The sequence below is a fragment of the Balaenoptera ricei genome, chromosome 13 (assembly GCF_028023285.1).
Source record: "Balaenoptera ricei isolate mBalRic1 chromosome 13, mBalRic1.hap2, whole genome shotgun sequence".
In the NCBI taxonomy this organism is placed as follows: Eukaryota; Metazoa; Chordata; class Mammalia; order Artiodactyla; family Balaenopteridae; genus Balaenoptera; species Balaenoptera ricei.
Window position 1 is genome coordinate 96,120,873 of NC_082651.1, and position 20,044 is coordinate 96,140,916.

The 20,044-nt window shown below is 41.8% G+C and overlaps 1 protein-coding gene across 1 annotated transcript in view; it reads right to left on the bottom strand.

Moving 5' to 3' along the window:
• The window catches only part of GRHL1 (grainyhead like transcription factor 1), a 46,048-nt gene that overhangs the window by 22,681 nt on the left and 3,323 nt on the right, over positions 1 to 20,044 (bottom strand). The window contains exons 2-8 of the mRNA XM_059943153.1: positions 19,791 to 19,977; positions 16,860 to 16,930; positions 14,534 to 14,924; positions 13,410 to 13,486; positions 11,798 to 11,954; positions 11,501 to 11,612; positions 10,436 to 10,530 (exon numbers count right to left, since the gene is read on the bottom strand). Of these exons, the coding sequence (XP_059799136.1) occupies positions 10,436 to 10,530; positions 11,501 to 11,612; positions 11,798 to 11,954; positions 13,410 to 13,486; positions 14,534 to 14,924; positions 16,860 to 16,930; positions 19,791 to 19,977 (1,090 nt within the window). The remainder of the gene's footprint in view (positions 1 to 10,435; positions 10,531 to 11,500; positions 11,613 to 11,797; positions 11,955 to 13,409; positions 13,487 to 14,533; positions 14,925 to 16,859; positions 16,931 to 19,790; positions 19,978 to 20,044) is intronic.

Below are 20,044 nucleotides of genomic sequence, written 5' to 3' on the forward strand. Positions count from 1 at the left end.
CTCTGCACTCACACACATCAAGTTTATAGGCTCATTCTGGGCTCTGAATGCTCAGCTAGTTCTTACTATCCTTTAGGACTCACTCAAGTGTCACCCTTGAGGAACTTTCTCTGCTCTTCCTATTCCAAGGTAAGTTCTATTCCTTTGTGTTTACTTTTATCACTGTACGTACTAGAGTGGCAATCTTCTTCACTAAATTTTGAATTTCCTGAGAACTGGGCCACGTCCCACTCACCTTTACATTCCCAAGGCCTCCTTGCAGTGCCTGGCCAATAAGAAATACATGTTCACTGAATGAATGACCCCAAATTCCTAAACTCCAGCCAAATAAAACTACAGGCTGCTTTGATCTTTAAGTTACATTTACTGTACTCTTGCAGTGTACTGACTCTTTGGCCCTCAAAACAACCTACGAAATTGGTTCTACTCTGACCCCGTTTCACAGATGAAGTTTAGAGGTCCGGTAACTTGCTGCCCAAGTTCACAGGTTATTTATGATCACATCCTTCCTCCAAGCAGATTTGAACACCTAGGTCATCTTGGTAGAACCTAGGATACCAAGCAGCTCTTTATACATACTGGACATTAAGTAAATATTTGTTGAATGAATAATTAAGTTGACTCTATATACCCCCTCAATTTGGAAAAGATTATGGAATTTAGAGGCTCACTGATATATATATAGAGACAAACAGGTAAGTTCTAGGGCAGAGATAATTTCACATGGGGAGCCATGAGGTAATTTTCTACTGCATCTATTCACTTTTATACTTTAAAACATTATCTACACTGACCATCTTTCCATTACAGAAACTACAGGTACCTAACAGTCTGTATTTGATAACTAAGCATGTTATCCCTTCACTGTAGCTTTGTGTCATATTGACAGGTGTGGTAACATCTACAACTTTCTTGCAAGATTTGAGTGTTGCAGCAGACAAATCCCAATGTTGTTTCCTGCACTGCAATGTCTGGGCCTCAATATGTCACAGCACCTCTGGAGACTAAGTAAGCTGTTCCAGGCGCCTCGTTTCCACTTAAATTCACAACAGCTACTCTGTGGGGGAAAAATAAGGAAGAAAAAAGGTCCCATCAAACAGCCTTTGCAAAAATATTCTGCGGCTACAATCTCTCAAAGCATGGTGCCCAGTGCCATCTCTTCCATAAAGCCTTTGACTCCCTTAGCTGCCAAGTACCCCTTTGCCCTGGAAATCTAAAGAGCATTTTAAAACCTCACTTATGACCTGTATCATCACACAGAGAGTGTCACCTCTTTTGAGGACAGGCTTTCTGCTTGCATCGCCTTTTACTCCCTCACAGTGCCTGCAGAGAGCACAGTGAATAGTTTGCTGAATGAATGAACGTACAGCTGAGAAAGTCAACTCTCTGCAGCATGACTTCTAGCCAGTCCTTCCACACAGTAGCAATTGATTAACTTACCCTGCATAGAATTTCCTGGAAGGATGTTAGAAATGAGTTAAATTGAGCAATAATGACTGAAAAAAATTTTCAGGGGAGAACGGTGTTTTGCTCTTTTAAGTCAGATTATATACAACAGACTTTTGGAAAAGTGTCAGCCTACAGAGCTGAGAGCATGCCTGATTACCCTGTGTCAAAATTACATGTGGGCATTGTGTATTATGGTGCACATTCAGAGAGTTCAAGTGAGTTCTCACTGCTTGGTAAATATACGCAAGAAAAGAGAAAAGGTCTAATAGAAGAAAGAAAAGAAAAAAGAAAAATGGGCTGATTTAACTATGGAAGACACTTCACAAAGCTGATAACTGAAAAATGTTTTATGTCCCAAGAATGCACTTATCCTTGTTGTGTTCCCTGGAAACATTTACCTTTAACACGAGCATCACATGGTTCAGAATCTGGCTACTCAACACCTTTTAATTCAAGAGAGACAGTGTCCAACTATGGCTGAGGTTCAGGCTCTGAAGATACAGACAGTAAAAGACACACGGTACACAGATGACAAAGACAAAGCCAGGACCCACGCCTCCTGCTCCAAATCCGTGCTCTTGAAACCACAATGACACAATGAAGCACAGGAAGCTTGAAGAAGAACCTAACGGAAAAACTGTTCAGTGAAGTAGGGGAAAAAATGACCCCCAGATGGCTGTGAGCAGAAGGTCCCTTTTTGCTCAGGAGGCATGAGGTCAAGGTCCTATACCCCAGATCACGTGGGGAGTGTACGCCAAGTCCCTCTGTGACTTCCTAATGCGCAAGGGACTTACAGATGGCTCGGCCCCGTCAGACAGTGACAGCTGTCACAGGCACCGTCCCCGCTGCCTCTGGGAGTCTTTATCACTCTAACCCATTCTAGTATTAAAATTCAGCTTAGTCAAATAAAGAGATCACACTCTTAAGCTCCTTCCTGGAATGTAACTGATCTACTAAGTTGAAAGCAGAAGCCCTAGAACAAGTTTTAATTTAACTCTCTTCCGTATCAGTCAAAAAGATCACTCTAAAATATTTCTCAGCTTTTCTTAGAAACCTCCTGACAAATGAAATTACAATATGAGGTCAATAACATAGTTTACTCTCACCAAATCCAACAGTACTAATTAGAATACAATCACCATTTTCCCAATATGCATATATGAAGTTATGCCGGCTGAAACCAACGGAGTGGGAAACAGTTTAAAGGAAGAAATCAAGGTCCAATTCTAAAGTCTAATCAGACAGGAACACTTATTGAGCATTATACAGCAGACACAATCTTAATCAACATTCCCTCCCCGCCAACCAAAAAAACCCCAAACCAAACAAAGCCTGATTATCTTAGTTCTGTATGAGCCTTGTCGCTCCCCTACTTTCTCCCGGTGTGCAGGTCTAATTAATTAATTAAGCCCCAGAAGGTATCAGAGACTGAGTCATAAACTCAGAAGCAGGATCCAGTTCCACTACTGATTCACCGGCTAATCCTAGGAAAGTCACACTTCCCCACTACTCTCATGACATGAGGCGAGTAAAAAATCCCACTGCAGAATAACATCAGCGCGAACGAAAAGCCTTCAAACGTGCAACTAGTATGTGTGTTCTTTCTCGGACCATCAAACAACCATCAAGAGACAAGAACCGGAAGGCTGGGGCAGCGAGGAAAGGGGTGTGGGAAGAGCAAAGCACTAACCTGCAGTCTTCTCACACGGACACGGCATGGGGCGTCTCCCCAAAGACAAAACAAGGATCCAGTCATCACCCTTACTGTTGCCACAGTGTTGCCTTCCCACGCCGCCCACACGGGCAGCTTTAGTTCCTGCACAGATTGCAGAGAGCCGGGGAAAAGTCCCAAAGAGAGAAAAAGAGAGAGGGAGAAACATTCTGGAGGCACCTGCGGCCCGTCTTCCCTCTGTCATATCCCACAAGCAGGGCCTGGTGAACTTAAGGACACTTGCCAGATACAGCGATCGGGCACCTGTTGTCCCAAATAAGTAGAACGTTTGTTTGAAATACGAAGATCTGGATGCAGGTGTGACACAAGGCAAACACAGGCCACATTCCAGCATCTCTAGGGACAGAGCAGGGCAGGGGAGCAGATAGGTCATAAGGGAAGACTTGGCAGGCAAGCTGACTTCCAATCAAAATCTCTAATTAGATACTGTGAACTTTAAAAAGCTAAAGAAAAAGTCCCTGAGTAATGAATGTAGAGTTCACTTATATTTACTACCAGATTTGGACTCTCGGATGAAGAAGATCTGCCATATAAAAAAATCCTGAACTCCCAGACCCTGCATTGCCCTGAAATCTCTATTCCAGGTAAATTCAGTTATGACTAAAAATGTCTGGGCAGAGTCAAAGCTCCCTGGTTTAGCTTACAAGTAGCAAAACTGGTTGAAATGACAGATTTAGAAAACCACTCGAGATGGAATTTCCAGGAAGGACCCAGGAGCAGGAGGGTTAATGTGACAAAGTGTCAAAAAGAAAAAGCTCTAGAGAGGAGCTCATTGTTTCGTGACATGGCAGGGTGGAGGATGGGGAAAACCTGACCCCCCCCCCCAAAAAAAAGACTGAAAAACAAGTTCAAGTGACAGCACTTTTCAAGTGGCTGACCAGACACGGTGCCTCAAATCCGTTTCACAAGACGCAAGTTCCACTACTAAACCGAGGCTTTCTTCAGCTGCCACGTGTCCCCCTTGTCCAACCAGAAACATCGTGACTTGGCCCTCACCCGCAGGTGTGTGCAGCGATAAATGCGTGCTTTTGTTACCTGCAGGTTCTGAAGGTCCACCGGATTCAGGACGGACCTCTTGCCCAGACACTAGGGTAACACGTGAAACGCTTTGCAGCCAAAGCCCAACAACCCTCCCTTTAAAAGAGAAACCTCCCTCATAATCAAGACCCAGAACAGGTTCTTCAAAGTCAGCTTTCCAATTGCCAAGTAAAGGGTTTATTCTGTATCAGCTAATGGAAAGCATTCTCCACACATTTCCAATCAAGAAAAATTTCTTGTCACTTCCAATACTGATCAAACCACAACTCTAAAGACTATTCATTCCCCATAAAGGAATGTGACTATCTTTCTGGCACCAAAAATTTTATTTTTTACTTTAATAAATATGTATTTTCCAACTGCATGGAAGGACACCCCTGGAATAGAAAGAACGTCAGCTAAGAAGCCTCCTTGGCTGCCTTGAGTTTCTCTAGGGTCTAAGGACAGGACACACGGAGAGTCTAGCCTGCATCTGTCTGGACTCTGAAAGTGTCTTACCTTTGTTTGTTTGTTTATTTATTTTGGCTGCTCTGGGTCTTGCGGCATGCGGACCTTTTAGTTGCGGCATGCAGACTTTTTAGTTGCGGCATGCGAACTTCTTAGTTGCAGCATGCGGACTTCTTAGTTGTGGCATGCAGACTTTTTAGTTGTGACATGCGGACTCTTAGTTGTGGCACGCATGCGGGATCTAGTTCCCTGTCGAGGGATCAAACCCGGGCCCCCTGCATTGGGAGCTCAGAGTCTTACCTACGGGGCCACCAGGGAAGTCCCTTACCTTTGTTTTAAAAGTAACAATGCTTCCTGGCTTCCTTTTCTAGTTAGGCCAGGGAGGATACACTTTTGTTTTAAATCTCCTGCCTATATTTAATTGCAATTGCAAGTAAGACGTTTGACTCACCTCTGCCTCCTCCCTCCCATTCACACTGGAAATGTAAAGTTGAGAAACAAACCAAACCTGTCCCTGCTTAATGCAACCAAACTGGCAACACCTTATTTTACTGGAGCACTTGATGGATGCTTCCACCAGAATGGAATCCCTATAAATGCGAGCAATACGCTCAGTCCAAACGAATTAAAAATTACTCTCACGATGAATTCCAAATATCATGCTTAGACAAAACAACAAACTGTTATTAAACTCATAAACCTGCATCCCACAGCACACACAAAAAGTCTTAAGTTCAAGTTACCAGCATGGTTCCACCCCTCTGACAGAATGAACTCCGGGAGCCTCAATAATCCCTCGGCAGGAACCCCATACACTTTTGCTAAGACAGGAGACAAAAGGGGAAGATACCAGGGCTCCAGCCGGACCCAGGCCCCCGTGCTCAAGCCTCTCGGTGCTCCAGGCAGGCTCTGCGTTCTACTTTAATCCTCTTTCTTTTGTAACACGAGCCTCTCCATGACAGAAAACATTTGGTTCCAAAGGACAATCCTGCAGAATGCCTTGGAGCTCCTCCTTAGAGCTGACAGATTCATAATTAAAAGTAAAAGCACAAAGTGCTCCCTCACTGAGGGTCTTCTCTCTCTGGGGAAGGGGATGCTCTGATTTTGTCCTATCCCTTCTCTGCAGGCCAAGGCACCACCCGGAAGGTGAAACATGTGAGGGAAGTGAACCATGAAGAGATGAACAGCTTGTTGAAATGGGCTCTGTCCCGCCAGAGATACGATCCTGCCACAAGGACAAGGTGCAGTTCCCTCTGCCCGCGAGAACGCTCATCACACCTGACCCGGAGTGCCTCCTTCTGCGGGTCTGGTGAAGACATCGGGAAGCACCGGCTTCCAGCACGGCACGGTGGGACAACTCCCGAGTCTTCAGCTTGTTTTAGGCCACGGGTGCAAAAGCCAGTATAAAGAAACTCAGACTCCACACCTATTCCTTGTCTGACACTGCTCACTCCAGGTGGAGCTTTAGTGCGTGTCTGACGGCAAGCTCTTTTCTGCTACTATTTAAAAAACGAAATGTATGAATGGTAGCTGCACCCCAATCCACCTTCTAGTAAGGATTAGAAGTCACCTCTGGGAAAAACGTGTTAGATATTTTGTATCCCTGGGGTTTCATTACACCTTGCTCTGCTTTCAACTGCACCTGTTTTCCCTTTTCCCCTATTGTCTAGTTAAGTATAACCATGCCCTATACCATCGAGAGCGATCCCTTCCTGCGAGTGCCCCCCTGGGTGCCAGGGCTCCCTCAGAGCTGCTGGCTCAACGTTCACTTGATTCCACACAGAGGCTTTTTGGTTTATAATTTCCTCTCCTTTGCAGGTAAACATCACTCATCCAACAATCAACATAAACTGTTTCCTTGTAGCAAAAGTGCTCTACTTACCACGGGAATTTATATTAGTGAATCCGTAATGCTGCTCTATTAATAAGAATGCTGACACTTTTAAATATTTCCCCCTGTCAGGAACACCTTCTGTCCGTTACAAGGTGTAGATTTTTACCTCCTCAGGTGATCTCATTTGGATGACCAAGCAGCAAACATCTTCCCACCTGGAGGACTAAGTACTTTCTCATGGGTACTGAGCAGGCAGCACTGACCCGTTAAGTGCGAACACAGAGACGGCACCTCAGCACAGTGCCTGGCATAAAACCGGCATTCAAAGAAGTTAATTCTCTCTCCCTAACTTCTTTTTCCTCTGTTTATTTTAGATCTTCAGGCTTCATATCACTATCCAAATCTCAAAGCTCTTGTAAACTCTTAGATTTACAATCCAAGCAAAAAATTATACCCTGGTCCACGATGTGCAGCCTATCTAGAGTTACTCACTTGGTTGTGGAAATACTGAAACTGGTGCAGAACAGATAACGCCAACTTATAAATTATTTGTGTCCCCAAAGTTCATTTGTAAGGTTTCTTTTCCTTAGAAACATGATGTTATATTTAGGATCTCAGGCCACAAACGCCTATTTAACACACAATACATCTGAACTACAACACCAGTGTTTCTGCCGGGATGGAGCACAGCATCATGGACATAGCAGGCACTTGGATATTTGTTGGGTAAAGTTATGAATTCCTGCAACTGGGGGCAAGGTGCACAGCTGGCTTTGGATGAAATCTTTATATAGTCTAAGTCTGTGTTTATCTTCCTCCCACCTTCCTTGATGTCTCCCCATGCCCAACAATTTCCTAATGCTCTCTTCCCCAAGTGACCAGTGCCCTCCTATCTTACAAACTGTAAACTTCAGCATCTCACCAGAGTGCCATATTTTAATGTTTCAAAGGGAACCGCTTCCTCTCCCTGCCAAAATTACCTCAAGCAGCTGATCTCAGCCATAAATCAGGGGGGAAGAAATCTGATTAAGTTATTTCTCAATGAAATGTGAATGTCAGATAAACTTTAATTTGTGTAGATATTCCTGACTCTTAAAAAGATGCCCGACCACCCAAACAAATCTAATTTTGTGTGGAGTACAGAAAAATGAATGAAATAGGTCTATACAGTAGAGAGATCAGGGCCGCCAGGGGGGATTGCTTCTAAGATATTTCTGCTTTTCAAAGCAACTTCCTTCTCCCCTGCTGCTTTGAAGTCTAATAACTTTTTTTTAAACAAGTTTCATAACTTCTTCAAGTTTCCATGGTAACAGCAAGTATATGATTATGTTGGTAATAGAGTGTGTACAAGGACAGGATAAGATGAGTCTAGCTTGGACAGTGCTTTTCCCAAACTAGAACCTAAGCCAAGGTGTTCAAGATTCAACCTGACACGTCCTAAAAACAATCACCTCCAAAGAGCAGCAGAAGCTACAGAGAAGATTCTCATGTTGACCCTGGGCTGGAATCCTGGTTTCACTCCTCCTGGCTTGGCCAAAAGGGTATATTAGATATCTTTAAAAAGTGGGGGGAGAAGGGAATGCCACATGTCTCCAAGAAACCCTATGTTCGTGGAGGAGAATGAACTGGAATTAAGAATCAACAAATGTGTCCTAAATTAGAACAAGAAAGTGGGTTGCTTTCAAAAAAAGAAGTAAAAAAAATCTATACAGGATTCTGCATGTATATCTATTCACTCTAGTTGCCCTGGGCCATCAGTTACTTTCAGTGTGAAAACAGAAAACATCAACTTGGCCAGGGAAAGCAAAATATCTACCGACTTAATTTCAACACACGCTTGAAGCTGATGCCTGATATCAGCTTCAAAAGGCAGCAGCCTCATTAAGAAATGACACGAGCCCCATCTGGGGGCTGGCAAAGCCTTAAAAAATCAAGTCAGTGCTGGGGGTCTGGAAAGGAGAATGAAACTGAATTTACCTACATCAATTAACAGTGCTATTAAGGCTACTTAGGACATGCCTCCGACAATATTTCTCTTTAATACAAACAAGCTGAAGGCCTTCAGAGTAAAACCAGCCATTATCCCTACCCGTCATCTGGACTTTCATTACTCCCACCCTGAAGAGTGACACATCAAACAAACAAAGCACCCTGCCCACACGCAGGGCCTTTCCGCCAAGATCTCCGTGTACCCTGACAAGTGCTCATTAGTCCTGACGACACCCCAGCAAAGAAGAGAGTTGACCACTGTGGCCTTTTTATTCTCCTCGGCAGAAAGAGGGGGAAAACTGAGCCAGTGAATCAAGGGACCAATCCAAGGTCACAGGTAAGTCAGAAAAATGAACTCAGGACTTAGATGCGCTTGATCAGCTCCTCCACAATTTCTCCATCAGCCCCTAATGGCAAATAGGACAAATTTCCCTAGCTTGATTTAAGAACAGAAGCACCCGGAGGGCACACGGCCAACTCTTCTTATAGGCTGCTTGCACACTGAGTCCTATTATGATATTTAATTTCAGAATAACTGTAACAACAATAGTATAAAATGGAATGTTTACTTTTCCTTCTACTAGCTTCTCTGTAGTGAATTCACTCTTTAATCAAGCACCAAACTCTGGACTAAGCAGCCTGAAGACGTTTGCATAGGATGGAGGTGGTCAGTAGGAAAACTTTAAGGCAATTACAGCAACTTAAGCTTCCTAACAGACTGGCAGACCCCATTTACTATATCCTGCACTCTTAAGACACGCTTTTGCCTTAGACACCACAACCATAGTAAGAAAGGAAAGTAATTATAATACAAAGTTAACATGGGTCTCAAGAATCCAGTCATATGATTTTTAAAAGCAAGCCTAGGTGGGAAAAAATTAAATTCTACAATACTTAGCACCTAACGCAGTGTCTTATTCCATAATTGCTAAAATTCTTGTTGAATAAATAAAAGAGAAAATAGAAGAAAGGTTGAGAAAGGACAGGAAGGTGATGGTAACTTTGTACCTGGTCCTTGATATACAAGAGTATTCCTATGACTGCAACCAACAGTAAAGATCAGTCTGACTTGAGCAACTGCCCAAAATTAATGTGTTTCTATTGTGTTGCCTGAGCTCCAAATTTTAAACTAAGGCAAAGGAAAATAAAATACCAGGATGCTAATAATTTAGTGAAGAGACGGGTTCTACTAAAAGGGAAGAAGGCTGTAGGAAGGGCAGCAATGACTGAAAAATCTGCTTAATTTTTCTTAAAAGGTACTAAAACTTCCAAATACAATTACCCAAATGACCATCTGAATTGGAGGCAACTCTTCACTTGTCAGAGCCCAAGAAAGAAGAACCGTAAGCAAGCTGTATTCCCAGGGTAGCGACACAAGACAGAGCACTAATGACAACCTGTTCTCGAGGGCCTTTCTGAAGAAACGCCACCAGCTTCACAGGCCCTGTTCCAATCACCCTTACTACACACCTGGAGGAGGGAAGAGACAGGAAGTGATTCCACTCTGCAAAGGAGGAAACGGAGCCCAGAGTGAGGAGTCAGACTCGAGGCCAGACAGTGGCTGCCGGCCCTGCTCCGGGAGAAAAGAACAGACAGGGGAGGGGGACGGTTCTGTAACATCTGGGAAAGTGCCGTATGTCCAGAAAACGTGAACCAATGAAAAGACAGAAAGTGAGAACCAGCTGGCTGAGGAACAGGACACAGGGACAGGCTGAGGAGGGGGCCTGTTTCTTCTCCCAGAGTCCTGTCCTGCTTCAAGCCCCTCATGACCACGGCTGTGACCTGCCTTCCTAGCCTCACTTGTTCTCCCTCCTCCTTAGCAAAGGAGTGAAAACAAGTAAAGCTGTAAAAAAAAAAAAAAAAAATCGGTTGTCAAATCACTAAGTTCCTCCCACTCCTCCTCAAAGAGCTGGTTAACACAGGAGTCCCTGGACTTCGTTACCTACCTTTGCTTCATCATTAATGTCCCAAGTGAAAGAAATGGCATTATAAGCAATCTCCTCAATGTTACTGATGGTGTTGAAGCTTTCTTTGTAGTCAGCTGTATGAGGGATGAGAAAGAAAAAGAAAGTCGTGGTTTCTAGTTTCCAACATGAGATTACAGCAGTTCAACCTAAGATTCAGCTTTTAATATTATCATTGCTGGATACTTCAAATTAACATTTTACTGGGTTGAAAGAAGTTCAAAAAAGGAAGAAAAAGAATCACAGAATTTTTGTAATGGAGGCAAGCTTAGACATATTTAAATTTATCCCATTTTGTCAAAATCAGGACACTTAGGTCTAAAAAGTTTAAATAACTGTCCCAAGGCCACAAAACCAGTCCAGAGAATCAAGACTGGAACTCAGTTCTTTTCATTCTTCTGAAAGAGAACATGAATATTACCACAGGCAAAGAAAAGAAGTAGCACAAAGATGAAGAGCCATCTTGCGATACAGACAATGGTTTTACACGAAAATTATATACATGGCAAGAACAGGGGTTTTCACAAAGCTACCTGACTAAATATGGATTTGCACAGGTCTGCTGCTATACTCCACGTGATGAATCTCTGGGTCTATTTACAGACAGAAGAGACTTTCGATGCAGTTCAGCACGTAACTAGGGAAGACTGTGTGTTGCTGCACATCAGCAGTATTTTCTTTAACTTGGTGATTTTTTTTCCTCCACCTTACTATTATCTCCAAATAATCAGAATCTCTTAAAGAAGACATTACCCCTCAAAAAATCTGTAGACTGAAAAGCAGGACACTCTTACATGAGCTGGCTCTACAGCTCCTGGCCCCAGTGTCACATGGAAAGCCACCCCATGGGGCACATGTCCTCATGAAGGAAGTAATGTTAAGAGCACCGATTCCAGGAGGCCAAGGACAATGTTTGGAAGAGATCAGTAGCTGGCATAAAAATTCAAATGCGTTCGGCAGGAAGCTGATGACTGCCAAAAATAACTGGATTTAGAAAACTGGATGCTTGCACCTCTGGGAATGAAAGCAGGCCTCGGAGCTACTTACCTATGTCAATGCATCTTTGTTTAGCCGTGTGCTGCCGCGAATGCCAGTATTTCCAGTGCCTTAACTGATCTTCCCTGCTTTTGTCCTCGGCAAAAACCACCATGATCACGCTCTGTGAAAGAGAATGCATCACACCGTAAAGACACGAAGGCGTGAGTATCTTTTGGAAAACGTAGCTCTCGATTTTGCGGTGAATTAAAACTGCAATTTTAGATCTTAATTTAGATCTGCCTCAGACCCGGAAACAGTAAGCTCTGACCAGCTCTCCCAGAGACGAGGACTGAGAGCAGGGCTTACTCGGACTTTGCTGATGGGGTGGTGGATGCCCTCGCTGCTGCCCACGTCCTTCAAGGTGACGGGATAGAACTGGCCTTTGTTCAGGTACGTCATGGGGCTATCTCCCGGCTTCTGTCGGAGCGATTTGGAGGCTTCTAGGGTATATTCAAAGTTGTTCCTAGAAAACAAAAAAACTCACAGATCTCTAATTCACTCTCTTGGAAGCTTCTTAAATGCTTGAGCTCAAACTTGACATGCTTTAGTGTGGAGGTATGCAGAGAGCAGATGACTAGAAACATCCAACTGACCATGTCATGCTATAAATAGATAGCATTTGCTGCTTTTTCCAAAGTAAATATAATCTTAAGCAACCCAGAAATTCTCAAATCTCTCAGATGTGGGACTGCTAAATGCCTACTAGAAAATCTGTGAAGTGATGTTAACAAATTAGAAGTTTGGAGGCAAAGGATATTAATGATATGAATGAGTGAAAAGCACTCCAGAAGGAACTCTCACAAGACATGCTACCAACCTGGTATTTACCCAGCAAAGGTTGCGAACAGGAGGCCGGGAGGCCTCTGACTAAATGTGATTTGGCCTGCACAGCACTTTTTTGTTGTTTTTGCTTATAATTTAAATGTACTCAGATGGCACTCCACGGTTGTCTACATTTTCTTTTATCTTATAGCACCACGTATATATTCCCCTGAAGTTGTTTAATAACCTTCTTGGGCCAGGGGTTGGCAAATTACTCCTATTTTTATAAATAAAGTTTTATTAGAATGTAGCCACGCCCTTTGTTTACACATTACGGCTGCTTTTGTGCTTCAGCGACAGAGCTGGGCAAAGCTGGTCAGTTGCGACAGAGGCTGTATGGCCCACACAGCCTAAAATATTTACTATCTGATCCTTTACAGAAAAAGTTTGCTGACCCCTATCCTAGATCCTGAAGGCATTTGAGTTTGTGACTCCTGTACCTTGAGGCAGGTCTATAAGGCAGTCTCAATTCCCATAAAATCCTAGACTTTTAAATAAAACTTTTATTTTAAAATACAGCACACATAAAAATGCATAAAACGAAATTACAAAATGAAATCCTAGACTCCTAAAAAAACTAAAGATGTTTATATATAACTTGGAAAATAATGGTATTTCCAGAGTGAGATGCAATTTTGTGACGTATAAAAGAGGTTGTCAGCCCAGTAAACAGTTGACTTCATTTATTTTATCACTAGTGAGACTAATAAAAGCCTTTATCCACCTGCTGTTATTCCTAAATTCTCACAGAATTATACATTTTTGGAAACAGAAGGGACCTCAGATCTAATTTAATCCCTTCATCTCTTCTCTGAGATTCCATTCTACTACCACTGCTACTGCCATCATATAAAGAAACCGAAGGAAAGAAAAAGCACCAACACCAAGAATTAGGGAAACATGAAACACAGTTCAGAGTGCAAAATTGAATGCACTAAAGCAAATGTCCTCCAGCAAAGATGTCACCACACTAACTGCAAGAAAGTAAAGTTGAAAGCTGCGAAAGCCACCTCTGATTTTCCAAGATCAAATTAACAAAAAGGAAGTAAGTCGTACAAGCTGAAAGTTAAAAATCAAATTAAAAGACAACTATTACCCAGAAACACTGTCAAAAACATAGTCCTCTGAATTCATGCCAGGCATCCGCAGACTGAGATCCGAGGGGAAGAAAACCTGAAATATCAACGTGATAAGCCACAACGATGTAACTGGTTATCAGGCTCACTAAAGACCGACGTCTGGTACAGCATCAGAGTATGTGGCTTACAGCAACCCACCACTCTTTCAAAATTTGTCTGAAAGAAAAATTTTAACTCTACAAAAAATTTTAAAAGAAAATTAAAAAGAAAAAATATCCATTTTTACACCCCTTGATTAAATTAAGACAATTTACATAAGTGCTCCCACAAAGCCCTTACTTCTTCTCTTTTCCCATCTTTCCCACACATCCCAATTCTGTCCAAACTCTGGAATCTGCAACCAAAATCTCATGACTTTTAGGAGTCAGCTCTATCGCTGCACCAAGTTAAGATACAGTATCAAGTCGGCACCATGGCTGGATGGATGGGTGCACTTTCCCAGGAAAGGTTACTATTCTACTCACTCCGTAAGTGGAGACGGATGCTCCTTTCCCCCATAAGTCATTAAATACAGTTCCAAACGTCCTCAGCCCCTAACTTTTACCCGAGTGACATGTTCATCACCACGGAGCCCTCAGAAGTACTTGGAACTAATTGGCAAATGTCACACAATGCACTTGTCATCAAGCTCTACCCGCCTCCCCGACAATGTACCAAGCAAGAAACACTAAGCAAATATATGATAAATCATTTTATATTAAGAGCAGTTGCGGGGAGCTTGTTTTGGTCTAGGACAAAAGCCGAAAACAGACTGTGCGTCTATGTCTGCTGTCCACGGAAGATTACGTACGCGGCTCTCCTTCTCATTCTCCAGCAAATCACTTTGCTGAAATCATAATTGTTAACTCAGCTGCTTGTAAGATTAGACATGTGCCCTTGATAATAATTTCTGGTTTTATAGGTTTAGTTTACAAATTATACCCATGGACCTTTTCTCTTTAAGAAAAAAAGAAAAACAACTCTTCTGTTCCCAATCCACTGACTTCAGGCTGAGTTTCAAGCTTACATAACAAGGAAGAGGTGGAACCCAATACTTATACAAACACACAGCGTCTTAGGAAGATGCTTTCATTTCCTGTACCTCCTGAACGCCTTCCTTGAAGGTCTCTGAGAAGGTAGAGTCTGGAGTACGCCTTTGAGCATTCGGGGGTTGAGCACCAGAGCTGAACTGGTCAGCATTCAGGTTCCGGTCGAAAACCACCACACGCTCTGTGGGCTCCGGGTGATACACTGCTGGGGGGATCCCCACAGCAAAGCCGTGGTGCTGGGTCTCCGTCTTGATGGAGTGGGTAGGCATGGCTGCTATGGAGACAGTGACCGTGGTGTCAGGAGCTGTCAGATGGCCCCTCTTGTCGATGCCCAGCTGGTTGCCATGGGGAAGGACAATGTTAAATGGCACATTTTTCAGCACTTGCACTCTGTTTTCTCCAGCAGAAATGAGGGGCTGCTCAGTCACGTTTGATATGCTATTTCTTTAAGAAAAGAAAAGAAAATTGTGTTTTCAAACTCAATGCTGATACAGTTCCTTGACAATTTTTATTTTCCTAATGGCACTGGGCTATTGGGTCCTGTGCAATAATAATAATATACTTGGTAGAAAGCAAATAAATAGGAAATGGCACAACAGCCCATTACCAGAGAAAGGAAAAAAAATGCTTTATAGTTATAGGTCAAGTAAAATCCAAAAGTATTGAATAAAATTTCATTTGAAATGCTGAGAACTCAGAGCTTTCCTCTACTATATTTTATTTCCAATAATCCTAATAAAATTATCATATTTTACTAGAAGCCTGAAGCTACAAACGTGATTAACTGGAGCAGTATAGGCTGGTGGTTCAAGTACAGACTCTACAGTCAGACAATGAAGATTCAACATCTCTCAGTAACTACATGCTCATCTATAAAATGGGGATAATAATGGTACCTATCCTCACAAGGTGGTGATGAGGATGAAATGAGAATACACTGAAATGCGTATAATGATGCCTGGCACACAGGGCTCGGGAAGTGTGAGGTACTGGTCCTCTAGCACCACTTCTCCCAGTACTTACACTCACTTGCTTTCCTGTTCACCAAAAAAAAAAAAAAAAAAAAACACCCTATGATTACATTGTACCAGGAGATATATTTGCACAAATTACTTTTGGCTTAATAAATATCCTGGGCAATATAAGATGATTTTTAGTTTAGAGTAAAACTGATACATTTTCAAAGCCCCCTCAAACCATATAGGCTGATACCTTTAAGGGAAAAAAGCTATTTGGCAATTTTGCACATTTCAAGATCAATAAAATATTCAAACCTTAAACCATAAGTTCACTCCCAAGACTGTCTTAAAGAAATTTCTTTAGAGAAAAAGGAAAAAGCTATTTAGAAAGCTGTTCATTAAGGCTTTGTAAGAGCAAAAATCAGATACAGCCTTAATGTTAAGGATAGCTAAGGTCTGCCTTAAAATACTCTAGCAAAAATAAATAAAATTTAAAAATTAATTAATTAGAAAGTTGGAGAAGAGGGAAGAGTAGATCAAAAAGGAGGAAGTAAGTTGATAACAGTTGAAGCTGAGTACCTACTGGCTTATACTATTTCTCTACTTTTGTTATGTTTGAAAGTGCCTATAACAAAAATTAAAAAATAAAAGCCATAGGCCCTTTTCCAAATTATGAAGATTAAAACAGCAATATGGAAAATATTTACGAAACATACTGAGTAGAAGAAAATCCTATCTGTGAATATAATCACAGCCCCATAAAATGCGTCTGCACGCCCAAACGGCAAACAACTAAACTGTGAGCACAGTGGGATTCTGAGTGACCATTCTTTCTTCAAAAATGTTTTATTCTTTTATTACTAATAGAACACAGGGCAATTTAAAAGGTACATTTAACTTTTTTTTTTCATGGCTATAAAGTCAAGCCTTAGTTTGAATTTCTGAAAGTTTTAACCTAAAAGATTTCAAAAATAACCTCAACAGGAGTTTGGAATACAGCTGAACATACTTTATTAAATTTTACTAAGTTAGGCAGTTATTCAAGATCATTGACACTAATTTTTTTTTTATGGACCCCCACCATCGCCTTAAGCCACATCCTTCTTAAGAGAACCTAAAAGACAAATAAGCAAACAGTGCACTCACGTGATTACTAAAAACATCCCTTTGGGTGAGGAGAAAGTCATTGTTTTTGTTTTCTAGAAAAGGCAACCACACCTAAAGAAATGGGTGACTTCTCAGCAATAGAATCGTAATTAGTAAGAGACAAATCAGTAATGAAATCTGAATTCAGATGTTAAGAGTCCAACTTACCCACCTCTTCCACTAGCGCCTGTTCATTTAAACAAACTTTTGCTTTATTTTCACAGAAACCTGGCATTTTCAAGTGTACTGTTTTATGCTCTATATTAAACATTACCTTTTGCTATGATCTGGCTCTGGGTGCTCAACATCTGGCTTTGCTGTTGATGACCTTCTCTCTCGCGGAACCTTAGATATTAACACACATGACAACAATTTAGTTCTTACTCATGAAGTAGAGATACAGCCCTTACTTTTCAGTAAGCTCAACCATTCACATGTCTACTGACTGCCTACCAAACCCCAGGCTCTGAGGACACACGATGAATAAGACAGTGTCTGCCCTCAAGGAGTTTACAATCTGGTCACCGGGTTGATATGTAAAAACCAACTTTCATTTAGTTGCCAAATAAATTCAGAATATCCAAAATTTACTTTGTCATTGAGTTTGGGTTTTATCTGTTAAAAGAAATACCTCTGGTCTGGTTCTACCCATTTATCTACATAATGTAATAGAGAAGAAGCTACTGAAAGCACAACTGGGCTCTTTCAACATTCTCCCTGCTCTTCTCTGCTACGCTTCCTTTCAGATCAAATGCAAAATCAAAAGGATCAGCCATATTAACAGTTCACTCCAAGATCCAAATGTTGGCTCCAAATGATAAATTTCTTCAGATACGTTGGGATTCACACTGTCTGTTACCCAAAGGACAAATCAAACTCTGTTGGGTCTATTCCTTTTTTTGATTCTGCTCCTCTTTGCATAGGAGGTGACAGCAGGCAAACATTATTCGGTGCACTGCAGACATCAACCCAGCTGAGACTTATTCCCAACATGTACTCCAAAACCGCTAAGACGTTTGAAACTGGTTTTCAACGTGAACGTAGAAATTCTATTCCTACATTCTTATTCTACCCTTAAAGACAAAATAAATTATTGTTTCACATATTAACAACATGCTTTTAAAGCTTTACCAAAGTTATTATATAAAAATGACTGATGGTTACACCCAAAGAATTGAAACAAATAAGTCAGTTTATTTAACAAGGAAAATAAATAACCCCACAGCTATTCCAAGAAGGCTGACATACAGTACTACTAAGATTGCCACCCTTATTGGACAGACATGAGGATTTATCTCCTCCTAAGATGTAAAATACTTTTAGGATGACCCTTTATTTAAAATACACACACATACAACCACTGCAATTAGTGTTATTACATAGGTCTTTCTGGCACTAAACTTGTTGGTTTTCTCCCATTCTCAAAAGTTTCAATTAAAAATATGTAACTTCAAACTTCATAATTAATACTTAGAAACTTATGGTTTTACACTGAGTCAATAAAACAAGCCATAAGAAGAACAGATAATATTAAGTTCTACTTCAAAGGAACCCTTTGTGGCACACGTCCCAGGCAAGGGTTTCTTCTAGCATCCTTGGTTACTGTGCAAGTTTCCATTCATATTTAAGGGGAAAAAACTTACCTCGGACCTCAAACACAAGCTGGACACATGGCCTCATACCAGAAAACAATTAAATCTTTTGTTTAGGTCGCCCCCCCCATTTTGATAATCAAACTATCTTCTTTGCTTTTTACCCTCTGCATTTCTTGTATTCAGAGAAGAATACAGTGTCAGAATGTAACAGAGGGCAGGCAACTGGTGAATCTGGGTGAGAGTATCTGGGAGTTAATTATCTTGTTATTCTAAGTTTTCTATAGGTTTGAACGTTTCAAAAACAAAGAGATGGTAAAAATGAGCTGTAATATATAGCCATTCCTGGGCTGTATCTTACAGTTTATATATATACGGGCTATGGGTCAGAGAGAAGAACGCCAAAGTGAACCCAGCAAGCAGAGCCTGTCCCCCATGGGGCAGCAAGGCACACTGAGTGGGGGGCTTGGGCACAACCTGAAACCCTGGCTGCAACACATACTAGTTGTGTGACCTGAGAATCTTATTTTTATCCTCTGCAAAACAGGGATAATAGCATCTATCTTCCACGGTTGTTGGAGGGATCAGAAATCACATGCATTCTGGTAACATGGCTAGCACAATACAGGTAATCAGTAAGTGGTAGCTCGTATTATTAGGATAATGATGATGGTGCAGATCAGGGGTGTCATCTCCAGATATGAACACCATGTAAAACTCCAGGCAGAGAACAGGCTGTGTTTAATTAAGACTAATCCAAATCTCTAGGAACAGGCAACAAAATATATCCTGACCCTAGAACTAGAAAGTCCAAGGCTAGAAAATACGGGTTTTGTTTTTTTCATGAATCCCACAATCAAATCAAATTAAATCAAATCAAATGCTCTGTAATATCATTTAGGGAAAAGGAAACCACTCTGACTACATAGGAATAAAGGTTAGAGCACAGGTAAATGGACCAACGTCCACTCTTGATGGCACTAAGAACTACCTTCGGAAAAATGATCAATCTCATTAAGGCACAGGTAACATCTTTTTTTTTTTTTTTTTTTTTTTTAATATCTATCTATTTATTTATTTATTTTTGGCTGTGTTGGGTCTTTGTTTCTGTGCGAGGGCTTTCTCTAGTTGTGGCAAGCGGGGGCCACTCTTCATCGCGGTGCGCGGGCCTCTCACTATCGCGGCCTCTCTTGTTGCGGAGCACAGGCTCCAGACGCGCAGGCTCAGTAATTGTGGCTCACGGGCCTAGTTGCTCCGCAGCATGTGGGATCTTCCCAGACCAGGGCTCGAACCCGTGTTCCCTGCATTGGCAGGCAGATTCTCAACCACTGCGCCACCAGGGAAGCCCTAACATCTTCTTTTATGGGAGCTTCACCTTTCAGATAGAGCCAGAACAGCTGGCTACTTCACACGTTTTAAAAATGACCCGTTGATTCCATGATTGTAGATTTTCAGCTTTGAACCACAGTAAGTCAAAGTACTCATTAAACTATTTACAGTCACTACAGAAGCAACCTGCATTACATTCTACCAGCAAATTACTGCTTTATATGCTGTTGAATCAAGTGCGCCTTGGACTGTTGCTAGGGTTTTCAAAGAGCAGGCAAACCCACCTTGTAGTAGTCATAGAGCAAGCCCAGCGCAGCTGCACTGTCTTCGTCTCCATTGATGCTCATCATCGCTTTGGTTGCTGCAGTGAGAGGGTTTTCCAGGAAAGATTTCCAGGCTTCATCCTCACTAGTGTAGGAACGACGCTGTGGATAAAGTGCTTCATTCTGAAGAACCAACACTGGCCGTTTGCTTAGGAGAAATTGTTTTAAAAAGAAAAAATATATATTTATCTCTGTCTCACATCTTTTTCTACTGC